Source organism: Nansenia antarctica (genome assembly GCF_963989245.1).
Source record: "Nansenia antarctica genome assembly, chromosome: 8".
Taxonomy (NCBI): domain Eukaryota; kingdom Metazoa; phylum Chordata; class Actinopteri; order Argentiniformes; family Microstomatidae; genus Nansenia; species Nansenia antarctica.
In genome coordinates, this window is record NC_137678.1 from 24,428,990 (window position 1) to 24,451,909 (window position 22,920).

General features: G+C 48.8%; 1 protein-coding gene across 1 annotated transcript in view; it reads left to right on the top strand.

Moving 5' to 3' along the window:
• Positions 1-22,714, top strand: part of dusp16 (dual specificity phosphatase 16) — a gene marked incomplete at its 5' end in the record, with an annotated part of 29,768 nt that extends 7,054 nt beyond the window's left edge. Inside the window, 4 exons of the mRNA XM_080538216.1 lie at positions 18,605-18,768; positions 19,066-19,225; positions 19,854-19,977; positions 21,221-22,714. Of these exons, the coding sequence (XP_080394342.1) occupies positions 18,605-18,768; positions 19,066-19,225; positions 19,854-19,977; positions 21,221-22,634 (1,862 nt within the window). The 3' untranslated portion in view covers positions 22,635-22,714. The remainder of the gene's footprint in view (positions 1-18,604; positions 18,769-19,065; positions 19,226-19,853; positions 19,978-21,220) is intronic.
• Between the last annotated feature and the right edge of the window lie 206 nt (positions 22,715-22,920).

Here is a 22,920-nt window from a genome sequence, read left to right on the forward strand (position 1 = left end):
GCTACCTAGTTAACTATAACACTACTTTACATTGTTGGCAAGCCCACAAAACAAGCTGTGTTAGTTGACTAGCGATGTGTCATTGATTTTCGTGCGATGCGATTTTGTCGCACCGCAAAATTCGATTTTCAACTCACACCATTGAAGTCTATGAGAAAATCTCATCCTAATGCACACGGCGTGCGATGCGATTTTGTCGCACCACAACATTCCATTCTCAATTGTTACTTTATTGTTACGTAGTCGGACCAGGCAGGCTGATTACAATAGGCTCTACCAATATTGCTTGCCTTGCTTCCACAATTTCTACAAGATACAACTGGACATATTGTGATAAAATATGTGGGTCCCCTGATTTAGGGGTATTGGTAAAATGTCAGGAGAGAGAGCGCACAAAACACACAGCCAGAAAGGTGTATTATAAAAGCCACTTTTTTTTATTATGGGCGATGATCAGGCAGACATAGATTCGGAGGACGGAGACAGTCCAACATCTAGCTATTCGCCCCTAGGACTCAACTTCCACAACTGATCATGCATCTCAATTAATCATCATAAATATACAGTAGTACAAATTAATCTCTTTCAAATAATCATAGGCCTATAAATAAGACAAACATTGGACATATTGGCTGAATAGTAAATAATTAAAAGGGCACGTAACTCGCCGGGTATTTGAGACCCCCCCGTGGGGTCTGAGCTGTGCACTGCGTCCAACCGATGAGGCTCAATATGTAAGTCTGTCTGGCTGACGAATGTTCCTGCGTTCACGCTACAATATTGTGCCTACATGCTCGATTGTTATTATTATGTAATATAGGCGTCTTGTATGTGAGATGGGCCGTGTAGCTATGTGGCATGACACGGAAATAAATCATGCATGCAGTAATTCGTATAGCTAGTAATGTGTATAGTTGCAGCTGTGGGCTATATAGGTGTAGTGGCTGGCTGATGGTGATGTTCATATCTTGCCCTTGACTGTCAAACCGTTAAAATAGATGATTGCTCCATCCACAATTGAAGATGTCAGGTTGACAAGTTATGAGCTTTTCGTCATCCATTTCATCCATTCAGGTTACCGGTAAATTACATACACGTATGTTAACGTTTATGATGGCAGCTTCCACCTACGTTGCACTCGGGGAGAATCAATATCGGAGACGATGAACTGTTTTGCCCTCGGGCATGGTTTTATTTTCTCCTCACCAAAAGGAATAAAACTCTTTCGCTCAGCCGAGCTAACTTAGAATGGTAGACAACAACTCGGACAAGTGCAGAGCTGCCAAGTCTCACGCAATCGCCGTGAGACTCACGCATTTCAACCAGTTCTCACGCTCTCACGCCGCACCTCTATTTCTCACGGCGAGAAATAACAATTGTTTTACGGGACTTTTATTTTTGAAATTCCTTGAAAGAAAGCTACCGGACATGAGTTTCGTGGCATCTTTCTGCACGCACTTGAGTCTGCAATCGAAGCGGCAGGCGAGCGCTGATGGAAGAACCTGTGTTCACGCGAGCTGCAAGAACATAGCAAGCAGTGTTGCCAGATTGGGCTACTTTTGGTCACACTGGACGGGTGGATTCGGCAGCTTTTAGACCGGTTGGGCTGGACATTGTCAATTCCGTCTGGCAACCGTGGTAGCAAAATATGTGCATACATTACAACATCGTATCTGGTAGCCAACTGGACTGGTTTGGCGTAAGTCATTACTAAATGCAGGCATTTAGTAGTTACTAAACCCCTAGTTGTTACTAGCTAGTTTCAAACTAGTTGTTTACTAATTTCGGTTGCACCACGCCAATCTTTTGCCAATCTTAGCTAGTAAATACTCAGTTTTGGTAACTGTTTTTTGTTTCTCTACTGTAACATAACCAGGTACATTAATAATAATAATAATAATAATTAATAATAATTACAATTTACAATACAAATACAAGAATTGGGGGTCCCTCAAATGAAAAACCCTGGTATGTACTGTATAACATGATAGCCATCTATGAGCAATGTATAAGATGATGACCAAGGGTCTTTCTGCTGCTGACCAAAGGGCTGAGTCCTGTTGATGGGGCCCAATTTTCTTTTAGAGTCTGTAGGCTACTGTATTTGTTTATTAAGATTTCATAAATATGATATATTGCCTGAATTTTTTTCTTGTTTTATAAAATGTTAATTATTTTCATTTCTTGTGCTGGTTTATTATGAACAACATGTAAAATTGCAGGAAACTAGCACAAATAATTGGGTGGGAGAGAGAGGCCGCCGCTGCCAAAACGCGCACAGTTTTGGGTCGCTCCACGCCAGAAAATCTCACTCCAAACTTTTGGTGAAACTTGTAGTCCTTGGGCCAAACCCCAAAATTGAAAATGTCATTACCATCTGGGTGGGCAAATTCTAGATGTGATTTTTTTATTCCTATACATCCCTAGATTATGTTTTGATATGATAGACCTTTTGGTTTGGCAGCTTATTAGTGGTTATCACCCCTTAAAGGTATGGAGTGCTTTTCTTTAAAACCGGAGTTTTGACAGAAAAAGGCCCCTGCCATATCTTGCTCCCCTTCGTATGATTCGCGCGTAGCCAGGGTCGGAGTGGGATTCATTTTTAGCTCTGGAGTTTCATGCCTCAGACCGGCCCACTTTAGTTCACAACCGATTACAGTATATTAAAATCATGTAATTACAACCTTGGTATTTTAGTCTGTAATAGCGGACTCACTGTTCTCTACAGTCTTCTCTACATTTACAGGATGCTATGTCATGTGTTTGCTTCATTGTTCCCACGCTGGTACAACAGCTCACCTGTGCCTTCTACTGTGATAGCAGCAATCCCTTGCTGGACACCACTAGGGTAACCAGGTCCCAACAAACCAAATGTGGGACAAGGAGTATGTTTGTGTGGGACAATGTGGGACACCCTCTCAACAGGCCCGGACCGAACTTAAGGTGCCCCTGGTAGCATCCGCCCCCCCTGGCCGAGTTGAGAGCTATGTCTATCCAATTTAAAATATATATATGCATTTCCATTCTGTTTCCTATTCTGTTTATTCAGCAGCATCCAATAATAGACTATGCAGATAAAAACTTAACAAATATATAACAAATATATTTTATTTGAATGTGAACCTCACAATAAAGTATCTGTATGGAGCAGAAAGTGAAGTATCAATTTAGTATATTAATAAAGAAAAGTAGCCTGACAGTGTTAGGCCTGTAGATGATTGACTATGTAGGCTATCTATCTAGCTAATTTGCCTCCCATTTGCAACACAAATGCATTGACATAGCTGTCAAGGCTAACTCTGCACTCATTCAGACAATGACAGTGATACCAGCTGGTCAAAGGATAAACCAATTGCCCAAGTAATTTTTCAGTGTTTTACATAGCCTGAAACTACAGATTGTAAGCTTTCAAATGATGTGTCATACATTGAAATCGGAAAAAATCTGATGACGACACGAGTATTTGAATGTTGGTACACCTCAGACAGAGACTGACTGGGAGAAAAATCACTCTGCTGCAGCAACAAATGCTGTTAACAGCTAGCGGCTAACAGTGGTACATCGCTACGAACGTCGAAATACGTTTTTATAACATCACACAACATGCTATGAACATGCTAAACACACATAAACAGATGAACACACAGTCCTTGATTTTGAACACGTCCTAAAACAAAAGTATGTTTACAAGTAAAGTGGTCCCTTACCAGTATGTTCAGTAGCCTACGGCAAAAGGAGAACAGTGAATCCATTAAACTGTTGTTTATTATATCGAGTGGGTACTTTAAAACTTCAAGTTGGTGTTGAAAAAATACGAAAACTAGATATTGTTGACACAGTTTCACTTTACGAGCCCTTTGAGTCAGCGGGTGGTTAGCACATTCAGCCAGCTCCCTATATCCACGTGGGGCCGTTGCCATGGGAACATTAATGCTGTTTCCTGATAGGCTGAAGACGTTCCATAGATTCTGGACGTTCTTCTGCAACTGAACACATCGGCGCTTGGTTGCGGCACTTTGTTGCGGCGCGATGGACACTGGCCCCGTGGCCGCGCAAAGCGGGACATCTGGTCACCCTATTTATATGGCATCGGCCCAGAATGGTACCGGCCCAGCCGTCCAGAACGGTATCGGCTTGCAAGTACTACCACGACTGAACACCGGCCCAGACCGGCCCAAAACCAGACCGGCCCACCGGGAAAACTCCAGATCCTCCCGATTAGCCACCCCGGGCCTGCGCGTAGCTGTGCTGTGGTTGTGATAGAGACATGAGCCCTTTCATGTTCTTTATGCGCCTGAGTCTCCTAAACACGTAGAGACCAACCCCGAGTCGATCAGAGATTCCTACGCTGAGCTATGGTAACTTTCCCGCACCTACCCCCTACCGGTGAATGCCTAATTTTTGTGGTTTTCCGGAGGTATTGTGCGGTAGGTGCGGGAAAGTTACCATAGCTCAGCGTAGGAAGTTATGAACGACTCTGGGTTGGTCTCTACGTATTTAGGAGACTCAGGCGCATAAAGAACATCTGGCTCATGTGTCTATCACAAGCACAGCCAGAGCTACGTGCGACTCACGCGAAGGGGAGCAAAATATGGCAGGGCACTTATTTTTTTTGTGGACCCGAATGCAGGACACTGAGGCAGATGAAAGGTCAAACCCATGGATGGGTACATTTATTGTTTTCTCAATTTTTATGTTTAAATATACAAATTATACATTATCTACTTAACATATTTCCATAACTTTCCAGAATATAAATCTAATCGGTAAAAAAAGATCTAAAACTAATCTAAGCAAGCCTTTAGAATATGGATAATAAAACATACAATACATAACATAACATAAAATAAAATAAAAATCTTACTATACTCCTCTTACTGTATTGTCTTTATATAATGTAGTAAAGCACTTTGAATTGTCCTTGTCGTATGAAATGTGCAATACAAATAAACTTGCCTTGCCTAAACCCTTTTTGAAGGTTTTGTTTATATCCAGGTTTCACACATCTCTGTAGTTTCATGTTCAGTTAGTGAGTCTAGTTGCTGGTGACCGCTAGGACCATAGGCAGATGCCTTGTTGGTAAGTAATTTGTTCAAAGTGCTTAAAACAAATAAAGTGTGTGTTTACCTCCTCAAATAAATTAACTTAGCCCCAGCCAGATCCATATTTAGAGGTAAGTTACCTCAGGTAACTTTAGCTAGCAAGCTAGTTTAGAGTTAATGGTAATGTATATCTAGCTAGTTAGATAACTAAGCGACCTTGGGTTCCCTGAAAGACGCTGTATAAATGCAAGTTATTATTATTATTATTATTATAACTAGCTAGCTAGTTTTTTCCACCATAAATCATCTCCTGAAGCCACAACCATCTCCCACTACTGAGGCTACAGAGCAGCGATGTAACAGCTTCATTGACTTTTTCAGATCCAAGGTCAACAACATTCGCTCTCTGATGCCCAGCTCTTCCTCTCTGTCTCCCTCTGCTACCAACCCCTCGCCTGGGAGTTTGCCTATCTCCAACCTTGCCTTCCTGTCCAAGGTGCTAGTGAAGGAAGTTGCTTCCCAACTCCAGGATCACCTCAAACACAACAACCTGTTTGAAAGATTTCAGTCAGGCTTTCGCTCAGCCCACAGTACAGAAACGGCTATGCTAAGGGTGACGAATGAACTGCTGATGACATCCTCCTGGACCTGACAGCAGCATTTGACACGGTGGATCACACTATCCTCCTAGAGCGCCTCCACACCACCATTGGACTCTCAGGCTCTGCACTGAAGTGGTTTCAGTCCTATCTCTCTGGCAGGACTGAATACGTCTCACTGGGAGGATGCAAGTCCAGACTTCTCCCTGTCACCTGTGGTGTTCCACAGGGGTCGGTTCTCGGCCCCATCCTCTTCATCACCTACATGCTCCCCCTCGGTCGTGTCATCACCAGATATGGGATGTCTTTCCATTGTTATGCTGATGACACACAGCTCTACATTAAAACTGCCCCAAGCCCCTCTGCAGCCATGTCATGTCTCACCACCTGTCTTGAGGAGATAAAGGCATGGATGAACAACAACTTCCTTCAGTTAAACAGTAACAAATCCGAAGCTCTTCTTGTTGGCACCCCACACCAGGTTCAGTCTTCGCCCATATCACAGCTCACCTTCGAGGGCCAAGTCATCCCCTTCTCCTCCTCAGTCTCAAATATGTGGGTTAGGTTTGACCCTCACCTGACCTTCAGTGACCATATAAAACACCTGTGCAAAACCTCCTTCTATCATCTCAGAAATATTTCCAAACTCCGTCCCACTCTTACCCTGTCAGATGCAGAGAACTTGTCCATGCCTTTTTCTTCTCAAGACTGGACTACTGCAATGCGCTCTTCATCGGGATTGTTAGATCTTAGCAACATTTATGCTTCTGTCTGTCAGACACACACATGACACAGACCCACACACACACACACACATACTCTATTCTCAGGTCACTCAGACACACACATTCTGTTCCTTCCAGGTCAGCCTGCTCTTCAGGGGTAGCAATAACGCCACAATATGCAGAGTCGAGAGGTTGTTATCTTAAAGACCTTGGGGGTTAGGCGCCAGGGCACAGACAGGGTGGTCGAGAGAGTATTTAAGCCTGTCTGTATGTCTTAATGATGTCGTTGAATGTCGTTGAATGTCGTGGAATGGTCGTGGAATGCCGGATGCTGTGGTACTGTGCTGATGAACCATTCGCTGACTGTCTTAATAAATCAAGTACAGAGATTCCGACCCGTGTTGAACATTCTATTTTCTTGTCAAATCGTGTATGCTGCGCACCTGATCTATTCTGAGATGACACAACGCATTTAAGATCACGAAATCCTCGATAGATCGATCCATAACATCTAATTACCGACAAGAAGATTCTACAGGATTCCTGGCAAAAGCATACAGAAGCTGCCGTACATCCAGAATAGCGCTGCCAGGATCCTGATGAGAGTCCGCAAATACAAGCACATAACCCCCGTTCTACACTCACTACACTGGCTCCCTGTCTCATTCAGGGTTGACTACAAAGTCCTTCTTCTCACCCACAAATGCATCAACGGACACGCACCTCCCTATCTACAAGAACTCATCACTCCACAAACCTCCACCCGCACCCTCAGGTCTTCAAACAGCTTGCTCTTCCAGGTCACCAATACCAGGCTCCGCACCATGGGGGACCGAGCTGTTACGTTTCGCTAAAGGTTCTGTATGTATACAATAGTGTCGGATCCAGGTGCGGTGTAAGTAAAGAATGAGACGGAGATATAATAAAATAAAGATTCTCTTTACTGAGACGTATGGTTCGCAGGTACAAACATAAACTTTTAGATGGAACAACAAAAAGGGGAGCAGTAGGGCTCAGCACGTAGGCAATAATAACTAAGGCACTGCGGTCAATAATAAAGTGCACGGAAACTAAAGTTTGAGCAAAGGGCTCCAAAAGAGGTACAAGGTTGCAAACCAGCAAACAAAGTCAAAGTTCAATTACGTTCCGGGTAACGGATACGTGAAGTGGTAATACGTACACAGGATACTGAAGCATTCCAAACGGGATAACACAAGTGATCGACTGACAAGGGAACAAGGAAATGGGACACACCTATATACACAGACAAACACTCACAGGTGACAACAATCATCAGATAATTAGTCCAGGGCTGGAGCACTGTCGCTCTTCGACCAGTAGAGGCGATAGGGAGTCCTCTTCGCTGACCCCCCTTGTAACAGTGCCCCCCCCTGACGAACGGCACCAGAAGTTCACCCGGGTGCCTCGGGATGGAGCCGGCGAAAGTCCGTGATGAGGCTCGGATCTAGAATATCCCGCCGAGGCACCCAGGTACGCTCCTCAGGCCCATAACCCTCCCAGTCCACCAGGAATTGGAGGGACCTCCCCACCTTCCGGCAGTCAATAATCCTGTTAACCGTGTAGGCAGGTTGTCCATCAATGAGACGGGGCAGGGGGGCGGGGCGGGGTGGAGGGGCCATGGGGGAGAAAACAACGGGCTTGAGGAGTGAAACATGGAAGGTGGGGTGAACTCGCATGGAGGGTGGGAGTAGCAGTCTGTAGGCCACGGCATTGACCCGCCGCACCACCTTAAACGGCCCCACGAAGCGAGGAGCCAACTTGCGTGACTCCACCCGGAGGGGGAGATCCCGGGTAGACAGCCAGACCCTCTGACCAGGACGGAAGACCGGGGCCGGACGGCGCCTGCGGTTGGCCTGGCGTTGGGACCTGTCCGAAGCCCGCACAAGCGCCGCCCTTACCCGCCTCCAGGTACGGCGACAGCGGCTGACATGGGCTTGGACCGATGGTACAGCTGCCTCCTCCTCCTGCTCAGGGAAAAGGGGGGGCTGATACCCGTACTGGCATTGGAAAGGGGAGAGGCCAGTGGAGGAGCAGAGGAGGGTGTTGTGGGCGTATTCAGCCCACGCCAGCCGCCGGTTCCATGTCGCCGGATTGCTGGAGACGTAGCACCTCAAGACCCCCTCCAGGTCCTGGTTGACGCGCTCCGTCTGCCCATTGGATTGGGGGTGGAACCCGGAGGAGAGGCTGACGGAGGCGCCAAGGCTGGTGGCGAATGCCTTCCAGAACCTGGAGGCGAATTGAGGACCCCGGTCGGATACCATGTCCAGGGGTAGTCCGTGCACCCGGAAGACGTGCTGGACTACTAGCTCCGCCATCTCTTGGGCCGTGGGGAGTTTGGGGAGGGGGATGAAGTGCGCCGCCTTAGAGAATCGGTCTACCACCACGAGTATGGTGGTGAACCCATCAGATGGGGGTAGACCCGATATAAAATCGAGGGCTATGTGCGACCAGGGACGTTTGGGGATGGACAGGGGGTGTAGGAGTCCCGGCGGCCGTTGCCGGGAGGCTTTACTGCGCGCGCATAGGGCACAGGCTGCCACAAACGCACGCGTGTCCCCCTCCGCTGTGGGCCACCAGAACCTCCTTCGTATGAAGTCCAATGTCCTGGTGGCCCCTGGGTGACTGGTGAGGGAGGAGGCGTGCGCCCACTGCAGCAGTCGTGCGCGCGCAGTCCTCGGAACGTAAAGCCTCCCCGGCGGACCCCCGCCCGGGTCAGGCTCCCGCCTCAGCGCTGTCCTCACTACCCTGTCGATTCCCCAGGACACGGGGGCGACGACCAGGCCAGTGGGGACGATCGAATCCGTACTCTCCACCAGGTCCACAGGATCGAACTGCCTCGACAGTGCATCGGGCTTGGTGTTCTTAGAGCCCGGTCGATAGGAGATCGTGAACTGGAACCTGGTGAAGAATAACGCCCACCTGGCCTGTCGGGAGTTGAGGCGTTTGGCCCCCTGGATATAGGCCAGGTTCTTGTGGTCCGTCCAAACTATAAAAGGGTGAGCGGCCCCCTCCAACCAGTGCCTCCATTCCTCCAGCGCGAGTTTGATGGCCAGCAACTCGCGGTTCCCCACGTCGTAGTTGCGCTCCGGCGCGGACAGCCTGCGAGAAAAAAAGGCACAGGGGTGAGTCTTATTGTCCTTGGCGCAGCGCTGTGACAAAACCGCCCCTACCGCAATGTCCGAGGCATCCACCTCCACAACAAAGGGTAGGGACGGGTCCGGGTGCACCAGGATGGGCGCTGAGGTGAAGCGCTGTTTTAATGCCGTGAAAGCGGTGTCCGCCTCCGGGGACCAAAAAAAGGAGCGTAGGCTAGTCTGGGTGAGGGCTGTCAACGGGGCCGCTAAGGCGCTAAACCCGCGAATGAACCTCCTATAAAAGTTTGCGAAACCCAAAAAGCGTTGTAATTGCTTGAGAGAGGAGGGTCGGGGCCAGTCCAACACCGCACTGACCTTTCCGGGATCCATGAGTAAATTCCCCTTGTCCACCACGAAGCCCAGAAAGGAGACAGTGTCCACATGGAACTCGCACTTTTCTACTTTGACAAAAAGTTTGTGATGGAGAAGGCGTTCGAGCACCTGCCGCACATGTATTCGGTGTTGGGCTAGGTCCTTGGAAAAAATTAAGATGTCGTCTAGTTAGACGAACACCGAGTGGTCGAGGAGGTCTCGTAGGACATCGTTAACAAGCGCTTGAAATACCGCCGGCGCGTTGGCAAGGCCGAACGGCATTACCAAGTACTCGTAATGTCCTCTGGGGGTGTTAAAGGCTGTTTTCCACTCGTCCCCCTCCCGGATCCTCACTAAGTTGTACGCGTTTCGTAAGTCCAGCTTAGTGAAGACCCGGGCCCCCTGCAAGGACTCAAAGGCCGTCGTCATCAACGGAAGGGGGTATCTGTTTTTCACCGTGACGTTGTTTAACCCCCTATAGTCGGTCGATGCACGGCCGCTGCCCCCCGTCCTTCTTGGCCACAAAGAAAAACCCTGCACCCGCCGGGGAGGTGGAAGGGCGAATGTGGCCCGCGGCGAGTGCGTCGTCGATGTACTCCTTCATGGCCAGGGTCTCAGGACCGGAGAGGGAGAACAATCTCCCCCGAGGGGGCGTGGTGCCGGGCAGGAGGTCGATGGCACAGTCGTAAGCCCTGTGGGGGGGTCGTTCCCTAGCCCGCTGTTTACTAAAAACCTCCCCCAGATCCCAATAGACCTGGGGAACGCCCACTACGGCCGGAGTCTCTGGAATGTCTGTAGACCCCGCCGCTAGCGTGGAAAAGGGTCTAGGGGCTGTAGCTAGGGAGTGGGAAGGGACTGGGAATGGGGTTGGCAACGAGACTGGGAAATGGAGTGGGGTTCTGGGAGGGTTGGTGATTCGCCCCGTGGACCAGTTAATGTTGTGGTTGTGCACCGCCAGCCAGGGGTGCCCCAGGACCAGAGGACAGTCAGGAGACTCAATAATAAAAAACTGGATCAGCTCCCACTGTCCTCGCTCCACCTGGATACGAATAGGTGGTGTGCACTGGGTAATGAAGCCGGTCCCCAGAGGCCGGCCGTCCAGGGCGCGGACCGGTAACGGAACGGGAAGGTCCTTGAGAGCTAGTCCCCACTCGTGGGCTAAGCCCGTGTCCATAAGGTTCCCCGCCGCCCCCGAGTCCACCAACGCCCACACCCGTCGTATGCGGCGTCCCCCCTCTAACGTTACCCCCAAAAAAGTCCGGTGATCGCCCATTGCGGAAGGTGATTCATGGCTCACCAATGCCCCTCCCGACATTAGCGAGCCCTCCCGTTTCCCGGCTTCTCCGGGCACGTAGCGACTAGGTGTCCAGCCCGCCCGCAATACAGACAGCGCCCCTCTCTCTGACGCCGCTGTCGCTCGGTCTGGGAAAGGCGTGCCGCTCCTAACTGCATTGGCTCATCGTAGGTGGGCTCCTCCATGAAGCCACTGGGTGGTTTCACACCCGGCGTTAGGTGGGAGGGCGCGCCCCTAGCCGAGCCTCTCTCGCGGTCCCGCTCCCGGCGTCTATTATCCACCCGCCGAGAGAGGTCGACTAAGTCGTCCAGCTGCTCAGGCAGCTCTCGGAAGGACAACTCGTCCTTCATGACCTCCGAGAGCCCCTGAGCATACAGGACGACCACAGCGCGCTCCTCCCACCCGGTCTCTCTGGCCAGGGTGCGGAACTCCACGGAATAGTCCGCCACCGTGCGATGACCCTGTCGACAGGCGGTGAGTCTCCTGCCTGCCTCGTAGGTAGAGAGTACCCGGGTGTGATCGAAGACTTTCCGCAGCTCTGCTATGAAGAGCTGGGAACTGGCACATATCGCAGTCCCCCTCTCCCACTCTGCCGTCGCCCAGGACAGGGCACGCCCCGTTAGCAGAGTGGTGATATAGGCCACCCGGGACTGCTCGGTGGGAAAGGAGGCCGGCTGTAGGTTGAACACTAAGGTGCACTGTGTGATGAACTCTCGGCAGCCCTCTGGACGTCCATCGTACCTCTCTGGAGGTGGAAGGCGAGGCTCACGAGGTGTAGGCGGAGGTGTAGGGACCAGTAGTGGAGGTAGGGCTGCTGCGGCGTTGGCTGCGGCGGCGACCAGTTCAGCATTGTCCTGGCGGTCCACCAGGCTCTGGACGGTGAGGGACAGCTGGCGGAGATGTTCACTCAGCTCACTGAGGAGACGCTCATGCTGGGTCAGCATGGCACCTTGGGTGGCCAGTACGGTGCGAAGGTGCACTACATCCGCTGGATCCATAGTGGTCAGTCGATCTGTTACGTTTCGCTAAAGGTTCTGTATGTATACAATAGTGTCGGATCCAGGTGCGGTGTAAGTAAAGAATGAGACGGAGATATAATAAAATAAAGATTCTCTTTACTGAGACGTATGGTTCGCAGGTACAAACATAAACTTTTAGATGGAACAACAAAAAGGGGAGCAGTAGGGCTCAGCACGTAGGCAATAATAACTAAGGCACTGCGGTCAATAATAAAGTGCACGGAAACTAAAGTTTGAGCAAAGGGCTCCAAAAGAGGTACAAGGTTGCAAACCAGCAAACAAAGTCAAAGTTCAATTACGTTCCGGGTAACGGATACGTGAAGTGGTAATACGTACACAGGATACTGAAGCATTCCAAACGGGATAACACAAGTGATCGACTGACAAGGGAACAAGGAAATGGGACACACCTATATACACAGACAAACACTCACAGGTGACAACAATCATCAGATAATTAGTCCAGGGCTGGAGCACTGTCGCTCTTCGACCAGTAGAGGCGATAGGGAGTCCTCTTCGCTGACCCCCCTTGTAACACCGAGCCTTCTGTTCGGCTGCGCCGTGCCTGTGGAACAGCCTTCCTAGCCAGCTAAGGGCAGTACAGAGCCTGTGGAACAGCCTTCCTAGCCAGCTAAGGGCAGTACAGAGCCTGTGGAACAGCCTTCCTAGCCAGCTAAGGGCAGTACAGAGCCTGTGGAACAGCCTTCCTAGCCAGCTAAGGGCAGTACAGAGCCTGGACTATTTTAAGACAGGCCTTTGACTGTTGAACTGTGTTCATTCTTGTGATTTATTTTGTGTTTTTTACTATGTTTTTAACTTATTATGTTTTTGTTTTTTTGACTCTGTAGCACTCTGATATTCTTTTGAATGAAAAGTGCAATACAAATAAAATGCATTATTATTATTATTTATAGTTAATAACACTTTAGTTAGCTAGCTAAACTAGCAAAGTAGCCTGTTGTGTACCCAGGCTTGAGACAGGGTTTTATATTGTAGTAATATTAATGTAACTTAATTTACATTACATTTACAGAAGATTCCTTGTTTGTAGCCCCTCTAAGTTGTAATGAGATCTGCCCCAATTACTGCACCCTGACAATATTTTAGTTTAGAATAAGGTTGGTAATTTAATGTCAAACTAGATGTATTCCTCTATTTCAGAGACCCACATCATCAGCAGTAAGTGTAAGTCTAATGATGGATCCAACTTCAGGTGAATGCAGCAGCAACCTGCCAAGAAAGCGGCATGGACAGCATCATCCACTGCTCTGATGATGGACAGCATCATCCACTGCTCTGATCATGGACAGCATCATCCACTGCTCTGATCATGGACAGCATCATCCACTGCTCTGATCATGGACAGCATCATCCACTGCTCTGATCATGGACAGCATCATCCACTGCTCTGTTGATGACTCACACTCAAACCTGGTGTCACCCCAAAACCTGGACTCATGGAGAACTTTGTTGAGGGCGGCAGAAATCAGAAAACATCTCCCAATTTTGGACCACACCTACCACCGGACTCCATACACCTACAGCTTTCACTGCCTTGTGGGCTAAATAAATGTAACTGTCCATGGGTTTGACCTTTCATCTGCCTCCGCCTCAGTGTCCTGCATTCGGGTCCACTCCCGTACAGAACGTAGGCTAACACACATTTTAAACGACAGCAGTCCATACTTTAAGAGGGGATAAGGTATTAAACTACCAACAACAAAGTCCAACAAGGTCTATCACATCAAATAATACTCTAGGGATGTATAGTAATTAATTACTGTCTTTATCCAATCTGTCGTCCCAATGTTCTTTAAAGATATGCAAATTAACTCATATTTTAAGTAGATAATGCATCATTTGCATATTTAAACAGAACATTTCTGAAAACTTGTAATACAAAAAACGATTGTATCAGTGTAAGTAATCAATTGGGGAAGGTTCATGGTGATATCTATTAGGTAAAATGTTTTACCCATCAAAAGGTCCTCTGCCATATTTTTGCTCCCCTTCGCGTGAGTCGCACGTAGTTCGGGCTGTGCTTGTGATAGAGAAATGGGCCCAGATGTTCTTAATGCGCCTGAGTCTCCTAAATACGTAGAGACCAACCCCGAGTCGACCAGAACTTCATACGCTGAGCTATGGTAACTTTCCCGCACCTACCGCACAATACCTCCGGAAAACTGCAAAAGTTAGGCATTCACCGGTAGGGGGTAGGTGCGGGAAAGTTACCATAGCTCATCGTAGGAATCTCTGATGGACTCGGGGTTGGTCTCTACGTGTTTAGGAGACTCAGGCGCATAAAGAACATGAAAGGGCTCATGTCTCTATCACAACCACAGCACAGCTACGCGCGAATCATGCGAAGTGGAGCAAGATATGGCAGGGGACTTTTTCTGTCAAAACTCCGGTTTTGAAGAAAAGCACTCCATACATTTAAGAGGTGATAACCACTAATAAGCTGCCAAACCAAAAGGTCTATCATATCAAAACATAATATAGGGATGTATAGGAATAAAAAAAAACATCTAGAATTTGCCCAGAATTTGGTAATGAAAAATGGTTTGGCCCAAGGACTATTGGCAGGCCTGCAAGTGCATCAACTCATCAACATAATATTGTAACGAACCTGTATGAGGTCCGTTTGCAGCTCCACTAAGGGAGTTAACTCCCTTGGTATTGTGGTTAGCGCGGCCGGCGGTTATGCGGGAGACCGGGGTTCGATCCCCGCATGGGGAGTGCCGCTACACTGATTTCACTGATCCCCCCCGAGGCCCGTTAGCAGCTCCACCAAGGGAGTTAACTCTCTTGGTGTTGTGGTTAGCGCGGTTATGCGGGAGATCGGGGTTCGACCCCCCCATGGGGCGAGTTACACTACCAAGTTCCCGTTCGCTACAATATTAACAACACACAAGCCTGCAGTCTTATGCAGCGCCCCCCAGTGGTACAACAACAGCACTGCATCCCCTCATTAACCTGGGCATAGGATAAACACAATATATGCAACTGAGGACATATATAATGCATTTTACTTAACAACGTACGTACAGTACAGTAAATATTAATTTTGGGTTGCCAGATGTCCGGTTTTCAGTGGACAGTGTCTATACAACGTGTGTACAATTTGGCTGGTCATTCAGTCGTGCTAGAAATCTGGCAACCCCGAGCAGCCAAAAACACTATCGTAGATATTTGAGTAAACTAATATAATATATATAGTATAGTATATATTATAAGTATAAATAACGTTACTTGCTAAAAGAGTTACGATAGCCTTTTTGGCTGCACAGTACAAAATACAAATAACAACAATGATAATACCTTTTTAGTAATATTTTATTCACATGTAAATATATGCCATCATGTTAAATAACTTAATACCCTCCCTAAAGCACGTATAAACAAAACCAACATATTCATAAGAATGCAGGTATGCAAAGTTATAGATAAGTTAACTGAAAAAGCTTAATGTCAAGCCCCGACAACACTATATTTGTAATTTGAAATTGCATGTATGTATTATGTATGTTACACTAATGTTTTTCAAACTACTGTTACAATTAATTTGGTTCCGTTTGTATTGGAAGCTGTTATTAAACAGTTTATAACAGTACAGTACCGTAATAGACTAGTGTTTTGATGCTAGCTCCGAAATGTCTCCGCTCCGCCTATGACTCTCGTTTTTTGGCACTACAATACCCTCCTTAAAGCACATATTTTATACTCTCGCAATGTGGTTGGCATCTTGGAGACGACGGCTCCAATCTCTCCCAGATCCACGTCAAACTCCTGTCTGTTCAACCTGAAGTAAGTTGTCTGGAGCGGTCCTCCTGTACACTAAAGCCTCAACTGTTGACCAAGTTGAACTCTCATTTCATTGTGAGACTGCAGAATCTCGTAGACCCACAACCAACCGCCTCCTTTTTACGTTATGGAAAATTAGTTGATGCTCAGCAAGCTAGCTGTCTATGACCGAAAGACGCGTGTAAAATGTATGCTCCAGTCTCTCTCCCCGTTATGAGTGACTCAATTAATTTAGATAGACCAGTTGAAGTTTTCCCAATTGTCCCATTGTGATGCAATAATCCGTCGCACCACAAACTTTTACAAAATTTGACAGTGCGACAAAAATCGGCCGCCGTGTGCTTTGTCCCATTCAAAACGAATGGAATCGAATTTTCGCGGTGCGATTAAAATCGGGGCCGTGTGCATTGGGATGAGATTTTCTCATAGACTTCAATTCAAACTTCAAAATCGAATTTTGTCCGGCGACAAAAATCGCACGCCGTGTGCATTGGCCTTAAGCTTTGCTCTGTACTTAAATGAACCTTTGGTGAAGTGAAACGAAGCCGCGTTCTTTCTGCGGTTGCGACCTCAAACGTTATGATGAGGGTGTGTTTTGATATTGTTCCTGTTTTAATGATCATTTCCTCAACAGGAACTTCTCATTGCTCTTTAAAATAGGATCTCTGTTCGGTCATGGGATATTGTGTTGTCTAAAAAGGCGCTTCGTCCTGTAGAAATAAAGAAGGATTTGGAATCCCTCCCAAAAAGGCTTTAAGGTTAGAGGGTTTATGTTTGACGGCTCCAGAATGACATCATGGGCGGCTGTGGCGCAGGAGGTAGAGCCGGCGTCTAACGATCTGCAACGTCGGCAGATCGGCGGTTCGAACCCCGGCTGGCCACATGTCGAGATGTCCTTGGGCAAGACACTGAACCCCAAATTGCTCCCATTGAGCGGGCCGGCACCTTGTATGGTAGCTTGCTGCTATTGGTGTGTGAATGGGTGAATGCGAGGTCATTGTAAAGCGCTTTGGAATAAGTCGCTGTATAAGTCAGCCCATTTACCATTTCCATCAGTGGTTATATAATCACCTGTCGGTGGGCAGAAGTGACAGAACTTCCACAGTCGCTCTTCTGACACGGTACAACAACACAGTGAAATGTCACTGAACTGAAACAAAATATGCACAGTCATCTACCCAGCAGCTCTGCCAAGTGGCTGTCATGATGGATATGAAACACACACGGTACAATAGGGTGTGTCACAGGCTCACAGCAGGGCCCTTTGAGTCCCAAACCAGTAACTAATGTTGCTGCTTATGTCTAAGTAGTAATACTGTAATTACTCAAATGACAATCTGTTGTTTTATGTTGTTACATAGTGAATTTAGGAATAAGATGATAATTACATACGCATGAAGTCCAACGGTTGTTGTTGTTGTTGTTGTTGTTGTTGCTGTTGTTATGATATAGTCAAGTTTTTTAGAAAGGTGTTTTAGGGACTGCTGTAAAAAGTGTGGCAGAGAAATATTGCTGTTATTTGAGCTGGGGTGAATGTGTGTGTGTATGAGGGGGGGGGGGGGGGGGTTGGGGGTGAGAACTTCTCTTCATCAAATCTTCCTTGATGACCCGACTCGAAGGGGGGGACCGGCTGGAGAGAGCCGGAGACCGAGGGGTTGCCAGGCAACAGGAGCTAGGAGGACTCTGCATGACAGTTGCAGGTGGCAGTTGCAGGACGTATTGTTGTGTTCAAAGGAACCAAAAGCTGTCACTGGTTCCTGGAGGCCGTGTGAGTTGAGGTCATGTTTAGGCTTTCCTTCCCCTTTTATCTGAGCTGAGGCCAGGTGGGTATCCATGAGATAAGAAAGGTTTGAACCCCAGTAGTTTGGGTTGGGGTGAGAGTTTGATTTATTTATCCTTCGAGAAGACCCCGTGAGATTTGAAACCTCTGTTGCGAAGAGTGACCTGGCAAGAATGCCAACAAGTCACGGAAACAAGCATAACATTCACATACCTTACGCTAGAAAAGACTAGCGTGTGCAAAGACAAACCGCAGAGACAAAATGATAACACGCCGGATAGAAGAAAGAACAGTTGCCGGACAGGTTTAGCATATCTTCAATCAACATCCACCAACTGTTGCTGATTGCTCTGTGTAAACATGCTCCTCTCATTTCCACGGTAATCAGGTGATCATACTCTGAGCAGCACGTGACTGGATTATGAGTCCAAAATAGCAGTTGAAGGGCTCTGCGTATCTGTTTCGGTGTGTGTCTGTGTCTTGTCTTTGGTCTGTCGTGTGTGTGTGTGTGTCTCTGTCTGTCTGTGTGTCTGTGTGTATCTGTTTGTGTCTGTCGTTGTCTGTCTGTCTGTCTGTGTCTGTCTTTGTCTGTCTTTGTCTCTGTCTGTCTGTCTGTGTCTGTCTCTGTGTCTGTGTGTCTGCCTCTGTGTGCGACAGGAACAGAAACCTTCAATTTCCTTTAATTTCACCCACCTAGACTTATCCTTGAAAAAGCACTAAAGCCCAACGAAGCCTTAAGCAAACCCACTCAGAGAGGAAGACGGAATCGTGGATTAGGACAACAATAACCACCTCCGGTCGCTTTGAAACGAATCAAGGAAAAAAAACAGTCTTCTGATGATTGTTTGATGGCAGTTTTTTTTTTTTGTGGCAGGTGGTTTTGCAGAGTTTTCCCACCAGTTCCCCGGCCTGTGTGAAGGCAAGTCCCCACTGGTGCCCTCCTGCATCTCTCAGCCCTTCCTGCCTGTGGCCAACGTGGGGCCCACCCGCATCCTGCCCCACCTCTACCTGGGTTGCCAGCGCGATGTGCTCAACAAGGTACAGTGAGCTGAAACTACCAGAGACAGAATCAGAATCAGAATCTCCTTGCCTGCCCCATGTCAAAGGACACCGATATTCTATTAAATGAAGGTTATGCTAGGGTGGGTTGCTAGGGGGTTTAGGTGTCTTCATATGGGTTACAGACTAGTATATAGACTAGTCATATTGTCGCTTTGTCTTAACATTCATGGTTGATGTGATACCGTATTGTCCGATATTGGATAACGTGACGGCCGATGTGTTGATATTTCAGTGATCCTCTCAGATCAATAAACATCCTCTTTATCCTCTCAGGATCTGATGCAGCAGAACGACATCTCCTACGTCCTCAACGCCAGTAACACCTGCCCCAAGCCCGACTTCATCCCCGAGTCGCACTTCCTGCGCGTGCCCGTCAACGACAGCTTCTGTGAGAAGATCCTGCCCTGGCTGGACAGATCTGTGGAGTTCATAGGTCAGCTAAACAGTATTATTTTGTCGCAATTTATTTTCTGTGTATTATTTGTTCATCCCATTGGGATACAGAGCTCTTCAAGGCAGCCCTGGCCAAGATCCACAGTAGCAGCTTAACATTTCAAACAGTGGGGCGCTTGGTGGCGTAATGCACTAAGCGGCAACCATGTAACCGCAGGGTTCCCGGGTTCGATTCCGGCTGTGGACATATCCTGCATGTCATCCCTTCTCTCTCTCTCTCACCCATCCTTCCTGTCAAATCTCTACTGTCTCTATCCCAATAAAAAGAAAAATATGAGTGGGACTGCCCCACTCAGAAAACAAAAACAAAAAAACATTTCAAACAGTGTAAAATACAGTACAAAAACAAACTGACAAACACACCAGTGATTGTTTTAAGTGACGGAAGGAAAAACCTGCTTCAAAATATGGATTTCAAGATGTTTGTCTGTGAAAGGTAGTGAGTAAATGGCTAAAGAAAGTTCTGCAGTGTTACGTAAGACGAAATATTCTCAGTAGCCTTGTAAAAAAACAAAAAACAGAAGAGGAATGTAACCCCCCCCTCCCCTCCCCCCCCCCCCCCTCTCTCTCTCTCTCTGACTATAATTCCATGTGATTGTGTTTTTCAGAGAAAGCGAAAGCCTCGGATGCTCGTGTCCTGGTCCACTGCCTCGCCGGCATTTCCCGATCGGCCACTATCGCTATCGCCTACATCATGAAGAGGATGGACATGTCCCTGGATGAGGCCTACAGGTAGATACACTGACATGAGGCCTACAGGTAGATACACTGACATGAGACATACAGGTAGATACACTGACATGAGGCCTACAGGTAGATACACTGACATGAGGCCTACAGGTAGATACACTGACATGAGGCCTACAGGTAGATACACTGACATGAGGCCTACAGGTAGATACACTGACATGAGGCCTACAGGTAGATACACTGACATGAGACATACAGGTAGATACACTGACATGAGACATACAGGTAGATACACTGACATGAGGCCTACAGGTAGATACTCTGACATGACCCTGGATGAGGCGTACAGGTAAATACACTGGCCTTCTCTGTCAACACACCCCTTCCCGGAACCTGCGGTCCCTAGGCATGGGCCTACTCTCCACCCCCCGCACCAACCTACGAGGGCAGAGCTTTCAGTGTGGCAGCTCCCACCCTCTGGAACTCTCTCCCTACAGTGATCCGCAATGCCCCTACCCTGGACACCATCAAATCAGCCCTCAAAACCCACCTGTTCTCTAAGGCCTTTGGCCCCTAGTCTAGTTTTGACACTCTTGTTGTCTTTGTTTTTCTGTTCTGTCTGTCTGACTGTCTGTCTATGAATTCTGTGTCCTTGGGTTTGAGAATAGAATTATATTATATATATATTTTATATGTATACTTAAAATAAGCAAAATTATCTGCCAACAGAAGAGGAAAATTTCACGATTTTTTTTTAAAGAAAAAAGATATCTTAAAACTAGTACAGTTGGACAAGAAAAAACATATATTGCCTTGATATTTCATCTCACTTAGATTTACTCTTTGCAGTGTAATAATAATAATAATAATAATAATAATAATAATAATAACTTTTATTTGTATAGCGCTTTTCCTGCAAACGTTGCAGCTCAAAGTGCTCCAATCATTATATAATCATCATTTAATTATTTAGTAATTTAAAAGCAATATTAAAAAGATGTACATACACTGTACAGTACAGTCTGTACATGGAGTGGATGTAGAGAAGTGCCCTCTCTTTGATGATTGGTTCCCCTCCTCTCTCTAGGTTGTGACTGCTCTGACAGTCTCGTGAACCCCCCCACCCTCTGACGACCGCCTAATTACACTGTCCTCAGTGTCACTGGCAATTATAGCTGGACTGATGAGGCGCGCTAATGAGGACCTACCGTACGACAAACAGCCTCACCAATGATGTTGTGTGTTGTGTGTGTGTGTGTGTGTGTGTGTGTGTGTGTTTCTGCAGGTTTGTGAAGGAGAAACGCCCCACCATCTCCCCCAACTTCAACTTCCTCGGGCAGCTTCTGGATTTCGAGAAGAAGATCAAGTCTCCTCAGGGAGCCGAGAACCACCACGGACCCAAGCTGCTGAAAGGCCTTCATCCGTGGGAGCAGGCTAGTGAGCCTCCCGCTGGGCAGGGGCAGGGGCAGGGGCAGGAGGGGGACAGTGGCGGTGCCCGCCAGGAGCCCCCTGCCACCACCCAGCAGGAGTCCCCGGGTCTCCCTGACCCGGCCCTGTTGGAGCCCCTGACCCTGCCCTGCGTCCTGGCCGGCGTCCCGGAGGAGCAGCAGCTCCTGGCCCAGGCGCTCTGCAGCCTCCAGCTGGGCCCCGAGGGCCCCGAGGACACGGCCGCCCGGCTGAAACGCTCCTTCTCCCTGGACATCAAGTCCTACGGGGAGCCGGGATGTGGCGTTGTCGGCGGCAGCAGCAGCAACAACAACGCCCCCCTCTTGCGCGCCTTCGTCCCTCACCACCACCCGGGCGGCCCGGGGGACACCCAGGAGTCCTACTACAAACCGTCCGCCTTCAAAGAGCCGGCCAGCAAGCCCTGCCAGTTCTCCCCCGTGGAGGAGGTGTCGGAGCAGTCCACCCCGGAGCAGAGCCCCGACAAGGAGCAGGAGGACGGCCCCGCCCTCCCCGCCCTGGCCCTGGCCCCCCCCCCTCCAGCAGCCTCCAACAGCAGCGGCGGCACCTCCTCTAACACCACCTCCACCACCACTACCAGTACCACCAAGCTGCAACACGGCGGCAGCCAAACAGCCAAAGCCGCCCACCCGCCTCCACCGCCGCCGCCGCCACCCTGTCCCCACCACCACCACCACCAGATGCACAGGAGCGGCAGCATGGAGGAGAGCCCCCCCCACACCGCCGCCAGCTTCCTGTTCGGCCTGTCCCGGAGCCAGCAGCACCTGGCCAAGCCCGGCGGTGGGGGGACGGGGGGCGGGGCGGGGGGCGCCTTGAAGGGCTGGCACTCGGACATCCTGCTGGGCCCCGTCACCCACCTGTCCGCCACCGCCTCCTCGCTGGCGGGCGGTGGATGGTACCTCTCCTCCGAGTCCACGCGCTTCTACTCCACCTCGGCCATCCTGGGCGGCGCCAGCGGAGGCGGAGGCGGGGGCTTCGCGGCGTACAGCTGCAGCCAGGGCTTCGAGGCGGTGCAGAGGAGGGGCCGGCAGAGGAGCGGGGGCGACCGGGGGGACTCGCGGCGTAGCTGGCACGAGGAGAGCACCTTCGAGAAGCAGCTGAAGAGACGGAGCTGCCAGATGGAGTTCGGCGACGGGGTGTTGGAAATGACGTCGCGCTCGCGGGAAGAACTGGGGAAAGTCGGGGGCAGCCAGTCTAGTTTCTCTGGCAGCATGGAGATCATCGAGGTGTCCTGAGGGTGTGTCTGTCGGTCGGTCGGTCGGTCGTCCCCCCCTCCCTCTGTCTGCTTCCTCAAGGATTCGCCCTCGTCTACCCCCCCTTAGATCACTCCCATGTTGTAGGGCTAATAAATACTGTGTTTTTGGACCCAACCCACGTATATATATCCCATTTGGGACTCTTTTAACTTGAACTGCTTTAGCCGGCACTTAAGTGTACTTTCGTTTCCGACAGTTGGCCTTAAATGTAGTAGGTAATAACTTTCACCCGGAAGCAGCTGTGTGTTACTGAATGTGATGATGA